Genomic DNA, 19,671 nt, shown 5'->3' with positions numbered 1-19,671 from the left:
ATTCATCGGCACCTATTCCTTACAAGCTCCTATGTGTGGGCACCGTGGAGGCCCTGCGAAATACTGGGCGCTGAGCAGACGAGAGGCCCTGTGGGACTTGAGTGTATCACCCCTCCTTAAATCCCCACTCGAGAATATGTTTATTGATTTTAGAGAAGAAGTGGGGGAGAGAGAGAAGCACTGATTGGCTGCCTCCAATATGCACCCCAACTGGGGACTGAACCCACAACCTATTTATGTGACCTGACCAGGGATCGAACCTGCAACCTTTTGGCTCATGGGACAATGCTCCAAGCCACTGCACCACCCAACCAGGGCAGGAGTAGTGGCATTTTAATGATGGGTAATGGGTTAAAACAAAGGAAAAAAAATCCTAATCGTGAAATGTAAAGCCCAGTGATGGGTTGATAGCAAAAGTTCTGATGGAGTAGGAGTATTTATTTATTTATTTATTGGGGGGGAGAGCAGGGTAGGAGTCTTTAAATTGGCCCCAGCCGGTACCATTCTACTCCACTGGTGGAAAAGTGGTTTTGATGACTAGAGTTCCATGACATTTTTTGTTAAGTGTATGTGTTTATTCTTTATTCTAAAAGCTAATTGTTGGAACTAAAACCCATACTTTTGATGTTTTAAGAGCCTATCATGTGAGCAATAGTTAAATAAACGGGCCATTCACTTGAGACTCCAGCTCCCTGCCAAGCGGACCCGCAGAACGCCGGCTTCACCTGCGGAGCTCACTTTCCCAAGTTTATTTTTAATTCTTGCTTTTCTGGATTGCTGTGAACCGACCCCACCAGCTTATTTGCTTAGCAAAGCTCGGCCTCTCTAGAGGCCTGGATATTGAGTATAAAATACTCTGAGTTACCACATGAAGGGCACCAGATATATGCTGATTGGTGTGGCCCGTTCCCGGGGGGACCATCTCTTTGCAGGTCACCTCTCCCTCTGCCGTGACAGAACTGCTCTGCGGGGACTCAAGATGGAGGGGGACACGGAGCATTACTTGCTAAAAATTGCAAGTGCTGAAGTGCTACACTTGATTAAGCCTGGCGGCCCAGAAAAACACCTGCAAGTTCTTCCTACTCTTCAACCTGCCTCCTACCTGATCAGCCGCCCCACTGCACGCACGCAGGGTGTCAGTGTGCAAATTCACAGGCTCTGGGACAGCCAGGGGCCCCAAGGGGACCGAGGGTCAGGAGGTGGCACAGGGGAAGCCTCTGTGTCTCTCTGGACCTTGGGAACAGAGCCAGAACAAGAATCAAGAAGACTAAATAGTGCTGCAAATGTTGAAGAGAGGCGACATAAGAGAAATCCAACAAATGGGGCTGAAAGAGAAGACAGAAGCAAGAGAAGAAGAGGCAGGGATCTGCTGTGATCTCTGAGCTCCCGGGTGGCACAAGGCCTGGGGATGTGGCTGCCACGGCCAAGGCTTCGGGGAGCTGTTCAGAGTCAAGGTGGGTCAGTTTCCCCAGCGCTCACATGGGCGTGGGATTTGAGTGTCTGCTGGCAGTGTGGAAGAGTGGACCTCTGGGTGGTGGCAGAGGAAGCTCTTGGCACTGAGCAGCACATGTTCACTGCACAGGTGGCCCCAGAGAGGCAGTCGTCCCCAAGGAGAGAATGGACAGGTGACCTGGATCACAAAGACCATTGTGTATATAATAATCACAAAGGCAGTCGAAAACTGGGGCTCTGCCACCTGGTCCAGGTTGACTGACCCTGCTTTGGGGACTCTTGAGTTGTCTCATGATGGGGCCAGAAGTACCTCATACCCTGTCTTCCTTCTTCCCTCCCGGGGTGATGCTTTGGTAGCAGGTCCACCCATCATCACACCCAAGCCAAAGTTCCAGGTACACACACACAGAGGCCCCTCCTGTAGGGTCAGGTCTTCTCTGCTCTATTAGTTGTTGGGGAGCCAGGGGAGGGTGAGAGAGTCTACTTCTCTGGGGGGCAGACACTCCAGAGTAAAGGACAGGAAGTGCACAAGTTGGACACATTCCAAGGTCCTGCACTGCAGCTCCCGCTCATGCAGTGAGAATAGTAAAGATTTTGCGCCCAGGCAAACAGCATCCGGGAAGTTGTCTTTGACCGCCGTACTTTGGCATGGCCTCTCATTGGCACCTGAAGCTTCTGTCTACACTAAGTGCTCATCAGGGGAGCTTCTGGCCCAGATGGGGCCCCTGCCTGAAAGACCCGGTCTGACGCGTGCCTGTGGGCTGTGATGCGGCCCCTGTACACACCTGCGCACTGAGAGAAGGCTCTGGTTGCCACCTTCAACTGCCTTGAAAGTGACCTTCAATCAACCTTAAAGCTCTCCCTAGCTTCTTACCCTGGAGAAAATTGTTTAAGGAAGCCAGGTAATTTTAGGGTTATGGGCAATACACCTCTACAGATGTCCAGGATTGCCTTGGCTGGGTGGCCCACTTGGTTGAAGTGTTGTCCCATACACTGTGGGTTCAAAAGGCTGTGGGTTCGATTCCCTGTCAGGACACACACCTACGTTGCAGGTTTGATCCCTGGTCGGGGCATGTGTGGGAGGCAACAGACTGATGTTTCTCTCACACTGATGTCTCTCTCTCCCTTCTTCCCCCTTTGCCTCTTTTGTCTCTCTCTCTTTCTCTCTCTAAAATCTGTGGACATATCCTCGGGTGAGGGTTAAAAAATAAAATAAAGACACCCAGGCCTGGGTGATTCCCTCATCACTTTCTCTTTCACTCAATAACATGAGAGTGGCATCATTACTTTCAGAATAATTTTGGAACTGATTTAATTTATTGACAAAAGGTAAATCATGGCAGAACATCAGTACTCTAACTATCATTAGAAATACATACTTACTACGTACGTCACAACTGAGAGAGGCGGAGTAGGTTTAGAACCTGGCTGACCAAGGTGTGGGCCGTGGACCAGCAGCACCTATATCACCTGGGAGCTTGCTGGAAATGCAGAATCTCAGACCCCGCCCCAGGCCCGCTGAGTGAGCACCTGCATTTTCACACGCTCCCCAGGTCGAACGTTGAGATGCTCTACCTGCTGGCTGGCACTGCAGTCTATGGCCGCACGTCTCACCCTGCTGGTGTCCCACTTCTTGGCTTTGTGTTTTAGTTTGACTTTAGGGCCGTGAGTTGTTCTTTGTTCCCACCTCTTTCCTTGGGCCTCACTAACTTGCTCTCTGCCATGCTGTTAAGATCCTGTAGGAAAGGGATGCATCTCGTCCTACAGGGCACTGCTGCCCTGTGTGGCTGGGGGACACCTGAACTTACTCCTACTGAAATGTGGGACCCGAGCAAGACCCGAGCAGACCTAGGCAGGAACCCTTCCCAGTGGGGGAAAACCCACTTCCGGTTCTTTCCTTGAGTCCTAAAGTCCACTGTGCTCCGCTCCCTGTGTGAACGTGACCTGGAAACTTCGACCTGGGTGGGATCCAAACTGGGAGGCATGTTTCCCCCATAGTGAGGATAAATTTGTGTGAAGCTATCACATTATTTTCTCAGCGAATCCTTCCCCTGTGACAAAGAATGTGTATTTATGAAACAGCTAGTTGGAGGCAAATGTAGGCGAATTTTCTTTTTTTCAATGTAGCCAAAGAATATGCTTTTTTCCTTTGAGATCCTCCGCCTGCTTCAAAGAACAAATCCTCAACCTTGCTCACATCATCAGCGCGAGCTAATCAGCCGAGATACTCAGCGTGGAATGTTCTTTTATCCTTAAGAGAAAAAGAATACGTTGTATTTTAATTAGATATTTATAATGGTTACAAAGCACCTCTTCAAGAGAAGTTTTAAGAATTTGGCCTTTCTTCTAAGGCGTAGCTATGTTCAAATTATCCTAAAGAGAGGCTATTTATCAATCTAGTCCAATTTGTGATAAATTTACAACTGGGTTCTGCCCAGATTTATAACAACAATTAAGCAGCAGGAAAATGGGTCATAAATTTTGGCTGGCACAGTCCGGCACCAAAAAGAGAAGAGAGTGGTTTAGCCAGATCAGAAGTCGATAATTTCAACATAAAGTGCGAAAGCTATAGCAAAAACAATTTATATGGAAAGAAGTTGTTTTTTTTCTCGCATCCTTTTCAAAATTAGATATTGGAGAACACAATGAGGCATCTACATTACAAAGGTCCTATTAAATCATTGGTGCACTTCCTTAGTTTTACCAGTGGTGCAAGAGGCACAAATCTTTCCATTCTCGACTCTTGAATTTAATGAACGCACCTCCCCTTCAATATGACTGAGAAAACACGGGGAAAAGAGAGAGCTCTCCGAGAGATCGGGTAACTTGAGAAAGAAGGTTTTAAGCTGCATTTTGAGGTGGAATGAGAAGGGGGAAAGCCGGTCAAAAGTCCAAAGTCAGATGATTTGGAAGAAAACACATGTGTCTTAATGAAGCAGCCTAGGGAGACATGAATTATAAAGTAGATGATAACCGTATTATAAACTGAAACAGAAATCTATCCCCTGAAAGGCAATCAAGGCCACTTGGGTAAAACAGGTGGCGAGAGACGGGGTAACGCCGGACAGAAGGTATATGTGTAAAACGTGTGTAAGATAATCCTCCATGGTGAAGGAAGACCTTTGAGTATCGTTGTATGTGCCGGAAGTTCAGTTCTGGTAAAAGCAGAGCTCCTGAATTACTGACTTGTACCACTGACAGTTTCCCGTCTTGACTGGGAAGGGTTGCAATAGAGGCTGTCAGCCCGGGCTTCATTCTAACCAATAGGGAAGGCGTGACCGGCTATGTGGACATCGCCTTTACAAGAAGAACCTAAGTTCAGAGGAGGGTACGGGTGATTGCATAACAAGAAATTTGAAAGTGGAAGCTTCTAATCCGGGAACCACGGAGTCCATGTACATGGGTGGGCACACTGTTTTCTCGCCACTCAGCAGCCATTCACCTCACATCAATAACAGAGGTTTGGGGATCCTCTGGAAATCCGAGGGGTTCAAGTGAGGCCCCACCTAGACATCCACTTCAGCGATTGGGCCAGTGACTCAAGTGTAAGCCAATCAAAGCGTCGTAATCTCCTCAGCCACGGTGATTGGTTGAGGGGTGAGCCCAGGACCCAATCTCCATCAGTGAGGTGTTCCCTGAGATTTCCAGGAGAAACTGTTGCTGTTTCAGGCTGGACCTAACCTGCTCTCCTCTATCCCTTAGCCTCGGCCAATGAAGAGATTAGAGGGATGAATAGAAAATTCGTCAGAGCCGGGAGTCCTTAGCCCAAGAGAGGATTCTTCCCTTGTCCTGAGCCAAGGAAGGGGTCTCGGGTAGAACCACTCACAGAGCTCGGGGGCAGTTGCCTGAACCTGGTGGTCCATTCCCCAGGTGGTCACAGGCTGATGGAGCGGAATTGCTCATTTGCCCTCTCTGCCCATTTGAGCACAGGAAAAGTAACTGGAGCAAGATGTCAGGGCAGAGAGAGGGGATGGCAGAGGGAGCAGCCACTGTTGGTGTGGCCCAGATGTGTGTTGCCTGTGGCCCAGGTGGACACTTTGCAAGCCATCTTTGCTGCTCAAGAGGGCTGACTGCCACCAAGAGACTCCACCACTGAGAAGCTGTGGGGCAGGAGCTGGCGATGGGCACTGGAGCCCCTCCCCCACCAGGGCATGGTGCAGTGGGGAGGTCCCAGGAGTCCCCTGAGTAACTCTGTCCGTGCCAGAGGCCACTGCAGGAAGGCACTGCGAGAAGCCCAGTGAAGCAGGATTTGGGGATCTGTCTGAAGGCCTCAAGCCTGGGAGAAGAAGGGGGCCCAGAAGGAGCTAGGGGAGAAGAGGAGGGAAGGTGGGAGAACAGGCAACATTCCCTCCCCAGAGCAGCTTCCTCAGGCCACAGGTCAGCTTGAGCTAAGGGGATGGAAGGGCACTTACTTGGAGAATGGAGTTTTAAACAGGACCAGAGTGGCCTGGACCATTTTGTGCCTAAAAGCGACCAAAAACTTTTGAGATCTGTCTCAGGCATCATTGAGGAAAGAGAGAGGAGATTCATCACAGCACATGGAAGAGAAACAATAGGAAAAAACTCAAAGTGGTTCCATGCCTGCACTTCTTTTGGTTCAGGCTGTCCCACATACTGAGATCTCAGGGAGATCCTGTCTGAGAATGGAATGTGAGGAGAGCTGAGAGATGGGGAGCTAGAGCAACCTGGGTCCCAGTGACAGAGTGTGGAACCCAGCACCGAGCCATACCTGAAGGCAGCCCTACTCTAGAGTTTTCTGACATGGGGGCCAATAAACTCCCTGAGCCAATGTGGTTTGAGTTTTCAACACTGTCAACAGAAAAAATCCTAATGGATACAGGGCACATGTATACTTTTTTTTTCTGAAAGAGGGACATAGATTTCATGAGATTCTCATGAGGTGTGGCTGTAAAAGGATGTGACTCGGGGACAAGAAACTGTAGAGCTCAAATCTAGAGATGTCACTGACAAGCACAAGGGAAAGAGGCCACCGAATGAGGAGTGGGGCTCCATAGGGACAGCATGGAAGAGCTGGGTCGGGACATCCTGGGGTGTAGCGTCTGGAGCCCAAGCCTGACATTAACTGGTACTCGAGAAATATTTGTTGAATGAGAACCAGCAGGAAATTATAACACGTCATTCTTTACACGCACATTTTCAGGAAAATATCTAATGTGCGAACATATCATCTGCACTTCCACATCCTGGCAGATGGTCCATATTAACAAAACTCTGATCATAGGATGAAGGAGAAGAAGGAGGAGAAGGAGAAAAAGAGGAGGAGGAAGGAGAAAAAGGAGAAGAAAAGAAAAAAGAGAACCTACAAATATTTATCGAGTGCATACCACGGGCAAGGCTGTGTCCTATTAACACTATTGTGACTACCAAATCAACTTTTTAAAAAAGACACACCACATCGCTATCTTTCAGAGACAGCCCCAACTGTTACCTAGAGAAAGAAAATGACCTGGGGGGCCTGCATGGCAGGGGCAGGCTCTGGGCTCTGTTTCTTCTTAGAATTGGCACCTGGACCCTGAGAGCCTAAGGCTGTCTACTCAGAGTGAAAGTAGGAACCACCTACATCAAAATCACCTGGGACATTAACGCTAAAATGCAGAGTCCTAGGCCCTGGCCTAGACTTATGGAATCAGAATCTCTGAGGGTGGGGGCCCTGAAACCGGCATTTTAAACAGTCTTCCCAGATGGCTTTATGTTTGCTAAAGTGTGAAAACTTTACCTACCAAAATGTTTCTTGGCCTGTGGGCTCTCAGTGCCTGGAAGTGGTCCTGTGGGGAAAAAAGCCCTAGGCTGAGGGCTTTGAAGGAGGCCAGGGCTTGATATGACAGTGTCATCCTCTTTAGGTCATGGCCAGTTAAGGCCACGTCAGAGGTGAGGGGTTGGGTTGGTGAGGGCCTTTGGCCGGAAGCCTATGGAACACTCCTGTGTCCTCCCGGGAGAGGACCAACCGGATAGATATGATGCTGCGGGGGGACACACTCTACATGGCACCACGCGTGCCGGACTCCGTTATTGCTGCCGTCTAGTGCCCTGGAGGGTCTTCTCTGGGAGGGAGGTATTGCTTTAACAGATATGACTTCTCATTTTTATTTGTTCTTTTCTATTTTTCGTCTTTTTGATTTTTGTTTTTCAACTGGTGAGTAAGGTCCCTGGAGGTGTGTGGTGTAGCCGGGATGGCCACGACTTGCACCTGTGTGACCCACTGTCACGTCTGCCAACTGCTGGGCACGCACAAGGGGCTTAAAAGGCTTTAGTCTGACCTGCCTTTGGTTTATTTAGGCCAACCTTTTTTGAGTTTTTAAATTTGATTTCAGAGAGAGAGGAAGGAGGAGAGAGAGAAAGAGAGAGAGATCGATTTGCTGTTCCACTTATTTATGCACTCATTGGTTGATTCTTGTATGTGCCCTAACCAGGGATTGAACTGGCAACCTTGGTGTATCGGGCAATGCTCCAACCGAGTTCCCTGGCCATGGCTGTGAGACCAGTCTTTATTGCCTTCCTGGGATCGCAGCCAGAACTTCCTCTGAAAGGTGCTCTCCCAAGTTCTCAGTCATATAACTTGAGTATGATAGACTCTGGGGGTATGATTGATTGGCTTAAGCCCATCCATGCCCCTATTCCCTTGGTCACAACAGTTGTTTTGAGAATGGGCAGTGACCTACGCATCCCCATCAGCATGAACCTCACATTTCTTCCTGAGAACTTGGGGCTACAGACACTCTTCGCTCCATTGATTATGAGCAAGGAAGCCTGTAGTCCAGATGCTCTTGGCAGGCTGCTTAGGGCACAACTGAGGATGGGGCTGGTACTAAGGAAGCACAACCATGAGCTGGAGACCTGGGACCTCAGCACCTCACAGGCCTGGAAAAAGACTTGCCTGAAGCCACATCTATTCCTGAGCTGCTCAATTATCTGTCCTAATAAGCACCCCCCCACCTTTAAATACATTTTTTTTTGGTTTTGTTACCTGCCAGCAAATACATCCTAATAGGTGTGCCCTTCAGCTGCTGTTATTTCTCTTGAAGTGTGTTCCCCCATCACCTTTGGTCCCTCCTCCTCCCCCTCAATTAAGAAAACCCACACAACTATCAGTGAAGTAGGTGGTGGGAGTGGGTAGTAGGATGATTTGGATTCATGGCTTGTTGAGACTCCATGCCCAAAGAATATCGATTAATGGATCAATGTCAACCTGGAGGGAAGCCTTGTCCTGTTCAACATTTTAATCAATGACTTGGATGAAATAGGAGACATGCTTAGCAGGTCTCAGATGACACAAAGCTGGAGCAATTGCTAGCATGACAGATGGCAGAATCAAGATTCAAAATTATTTTGACTGACTCGAGCGGTAATAAGGATAAATATAAACGCTTGCATCTAGGCTCAGGAAAACCAAGCCGTGGAGTGGGGAGGCCCGCCTTGGCAGTTGTCACAACATTGTGGAAGTTTAGGTTGACCATAAGTTCACGATGAGCCAAGAAGCTGAGGCAATTAGGAACACAGCTAGTGCTCTGGGGGAGAAAGGCTACCCTAGCATCTACTTCCCCGGTGGGAGAAAGGAGTGGGATTTTCTGGGAAGCAGTTTTCGGCTCCATATAGGAAAAGAATTCTAATAGTTCCAATAAGAGATTGAGCCACCCCTCCAAAATTGTGACTGTAGTAATTATGTCAGAATGTCATACAAAGGATTCTATTATGGTGCTCTTCCTTTTAAAGCACAGATTTAAAAAAATGATTTTCTTTAACAACTCATAAGTCAAAGCAATACACACATAAGCATCCAGACAAAAATGACGTGGCAAAGTAGCTTAACTCGCACCAGTGGCTCCGTTTCCCCTGACTCCACTTACAGCCCTCCTCTCTGTGTTCCCCATCTTCCTCATGCCCCTCCTACCTTCCCACTTGGCTGCATCTTTGGACTCACGCCTGCCTCCCTGAGCACTGGGAAACCATGCCTTCTGCCCCACTGCTGACCTTTGACCTTGACCCACGAGGACTGTGCAGCTTCCCTCTGCCAGGCCTGGTTTCAGGGACTGCCCCAACCCTGATGGCACATGTGCAATTTTTTTTTCTTTCTTTTTCTGTTGTTCTGGACCCTCCATTTTACTTGCTAACCCAGAGAGATGGAGAAGGTAGGCAGCAGCCCTATTGCATCTTATAAACTTAGAACGTGGTTTTAGCAAGGCAGTTACAAAAATAAGTTTCACTTCTACAAACACAAAATCAATTGTCGTGTGGATTTCACATGGGCCCCTGGACCCAGCTTGTACTCACATATTTCTCGTTGAAATGGTCCACCTCTCTCAGCAGCTTCTCTTGGCAGTCAGGGTGCGTGGCCAACAGGTAGGTGGCAAAGGAGAGGGTGCTGGTGACGATCTCGTAGCCAGCGATGAGAAAGAGGAATGACTGGCCCACGACCTCATCCACAGTCAGAGGCTTGGATGGGAGCCTGGGCTGGTGTTTCTGGGAAGGATTCGCTGAGCATTCGTTGGAGAAGACTTCTCTGACGATGTCAAAGCTCTCTACACCCACGGAGGTGGCGGAATGCCGGGCATCCAGGACCAGTTGCAGGAAGTCTCTCCGCCTCTAAGGGACAAAAGAAGAAGATGCACATTTTGGCCCAGGGTCACATAAGTGGGGTTTCTTGGAGCTCAAAAGAAGACGTACACATGCAGCTTTTACAGGATAGAACAAGGATGCTCCTTGTGGGGTCATCTGAGATGGCGAGAACCTGCAACCCCCCTGTGCGGGTTCACAGGCTGGTGCAGCAAAGAGCAGACTGCGATGCCATCGAAAAGGATGAGTAGGTTGGAGCATTGTTCCACGAACAGGAAGGTCAGGGGTTCGGTTCCTAGTCAGGGCACATGCCTAGGTTGTGGGTTTGGTCTCTGGACAGGGTGTGTATGAGAGACAACGGATCAATGTTTCTCTCTCACATCGATATTTCTCTCCCTCTCTCTCCCTCCCTTCCCTTCTCTCTAAAATCAATGAGCATGTCCTCCGGTGAGGATTAAAAACAGTGAATGTACAAGGCACGTAATTACATAAATTCGTCCATGCATAGAAAATCTTTAGCAACATTCATACTCAACAGTTCACAGTAAGCTAGAAGAGATGGAAAAAACCAGGGGTCTTTTATTTTTTACTTTATCCATGTTTGTACTGTTGGTTGGTTGGTTTGGTTGGTTGGTTTTCCAACAGTAAAACAATTAAAACATCGTAGAGATTTAAGTCAAAGCACATGTTCTGTTGCTCACTAATGGACAATCCAGGGCCTCCGTGGGCGTCCATGTTTTTCTCGCGCAGTAGAAAGTGAACAGACCCTTGACTGGGGAGGTGCAGGTGAGGAGGAACTTGCTTTGGTGAAGTTCTTCTTCAAAGTCTCTAGTCTGCATTTTACATCCCTTAGCCTAGCCTCCTCATATCAGGTCCCTTTTTTTTCTCACTAATCCCCTACCCCATTTAAGTGGATAGAGCTGTCTTACCATTTTTCCTTCTCTTCCTTATCAGCAATTTGCATGTTCTTTATATTTTCACTATCACTAATTGTAACCATAGTAGCGTTTACACATTGCTTTGGCCTTGACTGAGCGTATCCCTGGCACATCCTTTCTTTGAAAAGCTCTTTAATGTGATGACTGACAAACAATATGTTACTCTTTTCTGAAGTTTATAGATTAAACAGCAAAAGGAGAGTATCAGAAGCACCAACAAAATATAATTTCAAAGCGCGTTACATGTGGTGGCATTTTCTCAGTTTATTGGCTTCTGGATTTTTATTGCGTGAATGGTCTCTGCCACACAATTAGCACTTCATTCCATCCTTTAAAATCGTTGTTATTTCACCTGTGGTTGTGTTTGCCTTCTGTAAGAACAGAGGTGTCTCCAGGGTCGGACCCTGCGCCCCGCCCCACCCCAGGCCTGGTATTGTACTGAGCACACGTTAGGGATGCAATGAAAAATTCCACAGACAAAAATGCAGCGCAGTAAATGAAACCCAAGGAAGGTCATGTTGGGTGTGCTTACAACCACATGCCATTTGGGGCAGGCATTTTGGGTCGTGGGCAGGAACCTTCACAGCTCCTCCCCTTCCCAGGTTGGTGACCTTGGCAGGTGACCTTGGAGATAGCGGCAGGACTCACAGCTAAGTCTGGGCATCCAGAACATTGGGACTAAGGATGCAGGGCCTCAGCGTCCTGCCAGCCTGCTCAAGTTGGAATAGCCATGAGAATGACTACCACTGGGCTGCCTCTTTCTATCTTGGCCCTGATCATTCTGTTTTCCAAATGGCGATCTCAAGGGATGGCTAACCCCACCTTCCTTCCTGCTGCTTGGTCACCATTTGGCAGACTGTGGTGGCCCCACTGCTAGCTCCGGTCCCATGGGGCAAAGGCAGGGCATAATGGCTTGGGTGGCAGGTGATACCCCCTGATATGCCGACCTGGGGCCCCAGAACAACCACAGGCGTCTCGGCTGGTGTGTCTGAAACTCCTTGGTGTGGGATACAGTTGTGTCCCCAGAGTCTGGCTCATGGCTTTGCTGGAGTGGGGTGAGGGCAAAGACAGCAGGGAGGGCACAGGCACACCCACACTGTTGGATTTTCCCAGGGGCAGAGTGCAGCTAGCATCCTTTCCTCTCCTCCTGGCCGGGCAGGCTGCTACAGGGCCATCGAGCCTTACACAAATCTGTCTGAACCTCCAGCTACAGAGGCCAGAAAGGGCTGCTCTCTAGGGCCGGCGCCTGGAGAGGAGCATTAGCGCAGATGGCTTTCTTTTATTTGCACTGCATCACGGAGGCTGTTTGAACACTGCCCATTTAGGACCGAAACACTGCTGGTTTATGGTTGTATCCAAGAAAAATACGCAGCCTGATAGATGTAGGTGTCTAATCCACCCATCGGCTAGAGCTTAGAAAAATATTTACCTTTTAACATCTGTGCCGCATTTTGCACTGCGCAAACACACATCTGCTTGATGGAATGTCTACAGAGTTTAGAGGGTTTAAAGCAAGTTTTCTTAGTAACCGTATAGCTCTGTCTCGACACAGGCAGTCCTGGATTTGTGGTTGGGAGGTTTTTTTCTCAGATCAACTCATTGTTTGAAACAAATAGCTCTCGAGTTTATAAAAGGAAAAGCTTGAGGCAATCGCAGTAATTGGATCTTTAATAACCCCTCACCTCTTAGTAAGCCATTCGGTGCAATGGTCTTAGAATTTCAGGCTGACTCCACAGCCAGTGGGTTTCAGGAGGAGGCGGGGTAGGGTGTGTGTGTGTGTGTGTGTGTGTGTGTGTGACCCCATGCTCATTGGGAAGCCCTTTATAAGCAGCAGTGAGGTTGGAAAACCAGCTTCCCTCACACAGGCTCAGGCTCCCCTGGAGAACCTGAATCCAGATGAGCGCTGTCTTTTCAGGCTGCAGAGCCTGGCCAAGGATACCAATTCACTCATTCTTCCCATCCCTCAGGGGCATCGAGTTGAGTTGACGGTGGTGTGAGCCCTGGGGCTGTGAGCTTGTATACGCCTTCCCCACCTCCTGGCCCTGGACACATTAGCTGCCCAGTGCCCCCAGGGGACAGACTTGGGCAGGGCAAGATGCTGCTACCTGAGCCTGCTTCGTGCAGTCAGCCTCCCCTCATTCTCGGCCAAGGCCGCCACCGTTGGACCTCACGTCTGTTCCTTGTCGGTCCCTCTGAGCCACCCAGCCTTTGAGGAAACCCTTTCAAAGCTACTCTGTGCCCAAGTCAATTCAGGATAAGGCATTTTGGCTGTGTTCTTTCTTTTAAACAACTTTCTTGGAGGCAGCAGGACCCTTAAAGCGTAGCATTGCACATGTACCCACATATCCACTATCGAAATGAGTTTCCTTAACACTATACATTCCTACTGCTCTTCTCAGCCAAGTTCCATCAACAAATTCCTACTGTGTGCCAAGAACAGAAATGTCTTCAGAGCAGGACCCTGCGCCCCAGCCCAGCCTGCTATTGTGCTGAGCACACATTAGGGATGCAATGAGTAATCCACAGATAAAAATGCAGCGCAGTAAATGCGTCCTGAGGAAGGCTGTGTTGGATTTGCTTACAACTCCCTGCTGTCTGGAGCAGGAACCTTGGATCCCAGAGCAAGTCTAGAAGGAGGAGAGAAACCCCTAGGCCTCAGATGAGGCAGGAAGGGGCCCCCAGCTTCAGATTTTGTAGGGACATACTCTGAGCTGAAAGGGAATGTGAGGTGGGTGACGGCTGCCTAAACTCCTCTCTGATGTTGATGCTGCTCGTGTGGCAAAGCTCTATTCTCGCTGCGTTTCAGTGTAAGGAACACGCCTGATGAAAAGCACACATGAGCACAGTGACCTAGAGAATTCTTTCCAGGGTGGGTACAACCTGTGTGGGGGTGAAGGAGGTCGTGGCCGTGGCTCCGCAGGGCAGCTTTAGTTCTGCTGACCTCACAGTGTGGGCAGGTTGATCTGGGCTTCTCCACGCCCTGCTTCCCACCTGCCCTCGCTCTCTCTTTCTTGCTTGCCCCTCATCAACCTTTCTCCTTTCCTTCTCCTGCCGCTGGAAAGCTCTAGACCAAGACAGGACAGCGTGGCGTGGTGGGCAGAATTGGGAGGGAAGAGAGAGAAAAGAGACAACCATGCCAAATTAGGTTCCATTCCATTTTGAAGCCATGTGCCATTAAAACACCTTACCTCTTCTGCCGCTTGCCGGTCCCGCAAGGCAATCACATTCCTAATGAGTTTGCTAAAAAAGCCGTTCAGTTCATCTCGGTTCTTATTGGGCAAAATCCGGGCCAGTGGGACCATTATGGATGGAAATGATACTTGAAAGAGAAAAACAAAAATGGCATTGAAAAGGGGGCAGTAATAAACCAAGGCCATTAGATGCCTGTTGCCAGGAAGCAAACCCTGGCCTTGAATCAGAGTCATGTGAAGGCCTGTCTTCCTCTCTGCGTTGCTGCTCTTTGGAGCAGGGTTCTTTCTCATTCCACTTCTGGACCCCTCGCCGTTCCTTGCACATTGTAAGCACTCCATACACATTCATACAGCTGAATCCTCCTTCCTCTGGCCCTTGAGAAGTCAATCTCATGCTTATAAATTAATTTCCCAGGTGCAAGATATGAGAACCCGGGCTCTTTGTATTTCACCAGGAAAGAATAGATGGCAGGCCCTGTTTCGAGTCTTAGCAAGTGGTGGAAGCCGATCTGCTTTCTTAACTTTCTGGTCATTTGCATTTCCCTCCCCCCACCTCCCACTGGATAATTGTCCCCAGAGCTACCACCTGATCGTCCCTAAGAGCTGCTGCTACAGCTGCTGACAAGGATGCCGGCCCCATCCCCTGTGGCAGCCTCCCTTGCTAGGCTGTGTACAGCCTGGCCCGTTGCTGCCATGCGCTCGGGACAGGGCTACCTGAGTCAGGGACACTTGTCATCTCCTGGCTCAGTTCAGCTTCCCAGCATTCACGGCGGGCCTGTTGGGCGCAGACATTGTGCGGAAGCCCGCTGGGGAGGGCAGTCTGAACCCACAAGTTCTCAGAGTGCTCTGCCCGTTTTCAAGAGCTGGAGCCTGAGCCAGCCTGTCCTGGCAGGCAGGGAGGCAGGCTCAGATGGCAGAGAGCGGGGCGGCAGCCACGTGGGATGGTGGAGCCACCGCCCTGGGGTTGGTGGCAAGAGGGGCCAACTCAGCCAGAGCAGCTGCCTGGGCCGGAGGGGTCATGGGCAAAGGAGGCACTGCTTGACCCCCTTTGCAACTCCTGCTAGGTTTCAGTGATGAATAGGTGGAGGGGACAGGAGCTTCTACAGACACTGACTCGGAAACAGAAATGAAACTGACCAAGGAATAAATAGAATTTACTGGCCCAACAAACGGTTAGAAATTATGGCAATAATGAATAACAGTAAAAATGACACTTCAGCCCTGGCTGGTGTGACTCAGTGGATTGAGCACTGGGTTGCGAACCAAAGGGTCGCCTGTTTGATTCCCAGTCAGGGCACATGCCTGGGTTGTGGGCCAGGTCCCCAGTAGGGGGCGTGTGAGAGGCAACCACACGTTGATGTTTCTCTCCCTCTCTCCTTCCCTTCCCCTCTCTCTAAGAATAAATAAAATCTTAAAAAAAAAACAAAAAAACCCCCAAACCCCCTGACACTTCAATGCTTCCATAAAAGCAAGAAGGTACTGGAATGGGCCAGAGGGTAAAAACTCACTGTGAAAATCAAAGTAAATTGACTGGTCTCCACAGCCCGAGGTAACCTGCTAGTCCACCCATCAAATATGCTGTCGGGTTTACTGTGCATTGGGCCTCAGGCAGAGAAGTCTTCTGCAGAGGACTTTGCTGGTGGGGAGAAGTATGGCCCGGAAAGGCTGTGAGCTCCAGCCTGGGCTGTGTCTTCCTAGGCCTCGGTTTTCCCATCTGTGTAATGGGGATAAGAAAACCTTCCTCACAGGGTAAATACAAGCACTAACTGAGGCAATGCATGCAAAACTCTCAGCAGCGGGCTCAGCTGCGGTTCTCCCTGCGGCGGGGCGGGGAGAGGCCAGGGCTGCCTGTATTGGTGAGAAGTGGCCCAGGCTGGTGACTGGAAGACTGGGTGCCTCTGGGAAGGCAAGGCTTCTGCAGGACAGACTTCGAGAGATGCCCTCCTCACCCCGAGCGCCCTTCCCTAGTGGCAGAGGCTGGGTCCTGAGAGCTACCCACATGTCCCAGGGGCTGCCCACCTGGGAGTAGCCCAGTGCCACCACCCGTGGCAGGAGCTGTACGTACACATTAGAGCCAGGAGAGGTCTGGGGAGGGAGAAGGCAAAGAAACGCCTGCAGTGCTTCACGAAGGGGTCCTCGGGAGACTTTTGTGAGTCCACCTGGGTGCCGAAGGCGACGCTGGCCACCACGTCTGTGCTGTAGCAGCTGTAACACCTATGGGAGAGGAAGTCATTTGGATTTCGAAAGGACGCTGCCATCGGCCCACCCACCACATCCCTGAACAGGCAAGGACCCCTCCTCCATTGCCCGCCTGCTCAGAGTGTGGGGGTGGGGAAAAGTGGCGGGGGTCAGCCCCTCTGAGCAGTGACAGCGGGACACCAGAGGGGACATAGAACATCACTGGGAGCTGATTTGAACAGAGAAATGGGGGGCGGGGGGGAGCAGCTGTACCAACCAGACACAGTCCAACACCAAAATGAATTTTCCTCCCTGCGACGGAGGGAAGATAGTGGACCCAAAGCCTGGGCCTGTCGCCCCAAAGCTGTTCAGAACCAGAAGCTAATGCTCAATCGATACACGGCGAATTGGGATGGATGATTTAACAACCTGGTCCTCCAGGTGTGTTAGCTTTGTCCCCTGCTCCCTCCTCAGAGGTTCACCGTTTCCGTAAGAGCAGCAAGCAAAACACCAGGGCCCTTCACCCTCAAATAAACACAGGAAACGTTGGGGCCAGCTTCACGAGTGTATCATATTATTACCGGAAACTCACGCTGCATTTCAGAAATTCACAGACGGAAAAGTGTGTGCCAGGAGCACGAGAAAAGCGAACCCCTTGGGTTCTAGGAAACCTGCCCCCCAATGGCCATTTTTAACTACAATGAAGGCTTTTTTTTTTTTTTGGTCTCCTAGGGAGTAGTCAGGTTATTTCTAGAAGGGCTAACAACTGGGTATTTGTGTCCTTTTATAATTAAAGGACTATGTTTGTGATTTGATGTAGGTGCACACTTAGTTCCTCTTCCTCATACATTCATTCTAGAACCAGCAACTTTCTCAAGAGGAATAAATGACATTTCCAGATGACTTCTTTTATTTCGACCGCTTTTATTGAAAACAGTCTTACAATTGATTACACATCTCCCTGTTTCTGCAAAAACAATCTGACGACAGAATGTGATTGCATCTGATCCTAATGGTGGGAGATTTAAGGGTTTTAAATATGCTTTTATCGCTGCTGTGCCCAGCTATTTTATCTTTGGCTGATGCGTGGACCTCATGACCGGAGAGAATGTGTACAAGAGAGACTTTTCTAAACGATATGGTACAATTTAAATGCTGGCGGTGATCATGTTATTGTTTTATTAGCAATGGTAATAAGAACAAGTCAGCTTCTGGCTTATCCGCCACCCCCACCTCACCCCGTAATCTGCCCTAACTGAGCACAGGACACCTGGGAGGGAAGCCAGATCATCTGTCATTCACGTCTGGTGTCTACTGCTAAGTCATGGCTTCTGGGCAGAGGAGCACCCCAATTTTTCTGGAAGTAGAAATGCATAGACTTTTCTGAGAACCCTGTCCTTTCTGCCCACTCCTGGGTCAGCAGAGGCCCGGAAGCGAGTCCACCCACAAACCACCGCCCGCCCAAGGCTTCCCTCAACACCCTGCGTCTCCCGGGCTGTGCTCACATTTGCTTACCATTTTATATGAGTTTCATTTCTACTTATTAGTCAGTCCACCTATGCTTTTATGAGCGTCTAGCATTTCCATAGTTTGCTGGTCCCAAGGTAATTGTCCAACAATTATGTGCAGTTACAAGAAGCAGCAATTCAAAAACGCGATTTCTCATCTGTAATGTAGTCCTTACCTCTGGATGTCGAAAGCGTCCCCGGATTCTGCATAGCGTTTTAAACGAGCCAGGAGAAGTTCGCAGGCTTGGCTGATTAGGGGCGTCACCTGATAGCAGATAACAAAGGTGTAATTAGGACACCGTGCAGGGGGCCTACCTAAATTAGCTGCCGATAAAGAAGTTATGTGTGGCGCTTTCTGCAACATGGGCATTGTTTTGAAGGTAACTTCCATGCATTGAAAATTCAAGAGGAAGGGCTAAAATTCACAAATATCATGAAATACAATAGCTGTAAACATCTATTTTAGCTTAAGCAATCTGGGTTTTTTTTGTGTGTGGAAGCAAAAAGAAGAAAGGATTTAGAGTAAATACTGTGAAATAATTATGAAAATGATCATGAAGTGCTTAGAGAGAAATGACAATCTGTACTTGGTTTCATGACATTTGCTTAGCATTAGAGAGTAAATAGACCACAATCCATATGTACCGTCTCTGGAATTAGCCCAAATCTGTGTTTACTTGGTTTCAATTATACTTGAGATCTTCCACTAAAATATAGAATCTTAGTAGCCAAAGGAGCCACAAGTTTCCCTTTTCAATCCTTCTTATTCAATACAAAAGCCATTCGTAGAGCATTTCTGGTGGATGGTTATTCATTTCTGCTTAAATTGCTTAAACCCTCAAATACAGTGGAAGCCTTGACTTCAAGAGGCCTTCTATGCCCACACAGGACAGTTGCTGAATTTCTTTGTTTAATAGTAAAATATTTTTATTATGGAAAGCTTCTAACAGAGAGGGGGGGGAGACAGAGAGAGAGAGAGAGAGAGAGAGAGAGAAGATGGTGACATGAATATTCATGTAACTAATAATCCAGTTTCAACAAATTTAGATCGCACTTTTGGCTGCCCGCCACTCTGACCTCAGCAGGCCGGCTTGAGTGGGTGGAGTTCCTTGCAGAGCCTGATGGGCACCCACGTGGCCTTTCATTCTCCCCTGTTTGAAAAGCCAAGGTGGAAACGCTGAAAGGAATCATTGTATCCAGTGTGCGTTCTAGAATACCATCATCGGGAAAGCACAGGCTGTGATACATTGTTCTGAGCATTTTTTTGGGAAAACATATTTTGAAATGTTTATGTTTAGATTTTACCTTTTTGACACAAAAATATAAGTTCCTCCAGGTATGGGAGATTTTTTGCCCATTTTTGTGTATTCAGCACCTAGAGCAGTGCCTGGCACATAGTGATTGTTTGTTGAATGAATGAATAAGTGAATCAATGAATAAATGGATTTTAATGATTACATAAGACCCACGCCTTGCTGAAAAAGCCTTGAGACATTGGGAAAAGTTCTAAAAATGTTATCTATTTATTAGAAGGCATGTTGTCATATTGAGGCAAAATCTGACTTTCTCTTTCCCTCTCCCTCTCCCTCTCTTCCCCTCCCTCCGTCTCTCTCAGCATCACTCTTGAGAGGCAGCTCTGTAAATGGAACACAGCAACCCCCCAAATTGTAAATAGACCATTTCCTTGCACGTCAATCACAAGGTCACGTTAAGTTGACTTTGTTAGAAGATACATAACACAGGTAAATATTGAAGTTCAGGTCAATGAAAACCACCGGGTCTTTTTCCGTGAATCATCACCATGGGCAATGGATTCTTTTGACCCTTTAGGGT

General features: G+C 48.7%; 1 protein-coding gene across 2 annotated transcripts in view; it reads right to left on the bottom strand.

Moving 5' to 3' along the window:
* Window positions 1-19,671, bottom strand: part of TBXAS1 (thromboxane A synthase 1) — a 142,503-nt gene that overhangs the window by 32,002 nt on the left and 90,830 nt on the right. For both annotated transcript variants that reach the window (XM_024555130.3, XM_045191188.2), the window contains exons 6-9: window positions 18,015-18,103; window positions 16,218-16,366; window positions 14,150-14,280; window positions 9,742-10,053 (exon numbers count right to left, since the gene is read on the bottom strand). In XM_024555130.3, coding sequence (XP_024410898.2) covers window positions 9,742-10,053; window positions 14,150-14,280; window positions 16,218-16,366; window positions 18,015-18,103 — 681 coding nt within the window. The remainder of the gene's footprint in view (window positions 1-9,741; window positions 10,054-14,149; window positions 14,281-16,217; window positions 16,367-18,014; window positions 18,104-19,671) is intronic.

Source organism: Desmodus rotundus, chromosome 6, assembly GCF_022682495.2.
Source record: "Desmodus rotundus isolate HL8 chromosome 6, HLdesRot8A.1, whole genome shotgun sequence".
NCBI classification, from domain to species: Eukaryota; Metazoa; Chordata; class Mammalia; order Chiroptera; family Phyllostomidae; genus Desmodus; species Desmodus rotundus.
The sequence above is the reverse complement of the archived record's forward strand: the minus strand, read 5'-3'. Positions and strand labels throughout refer to the sequence as shown.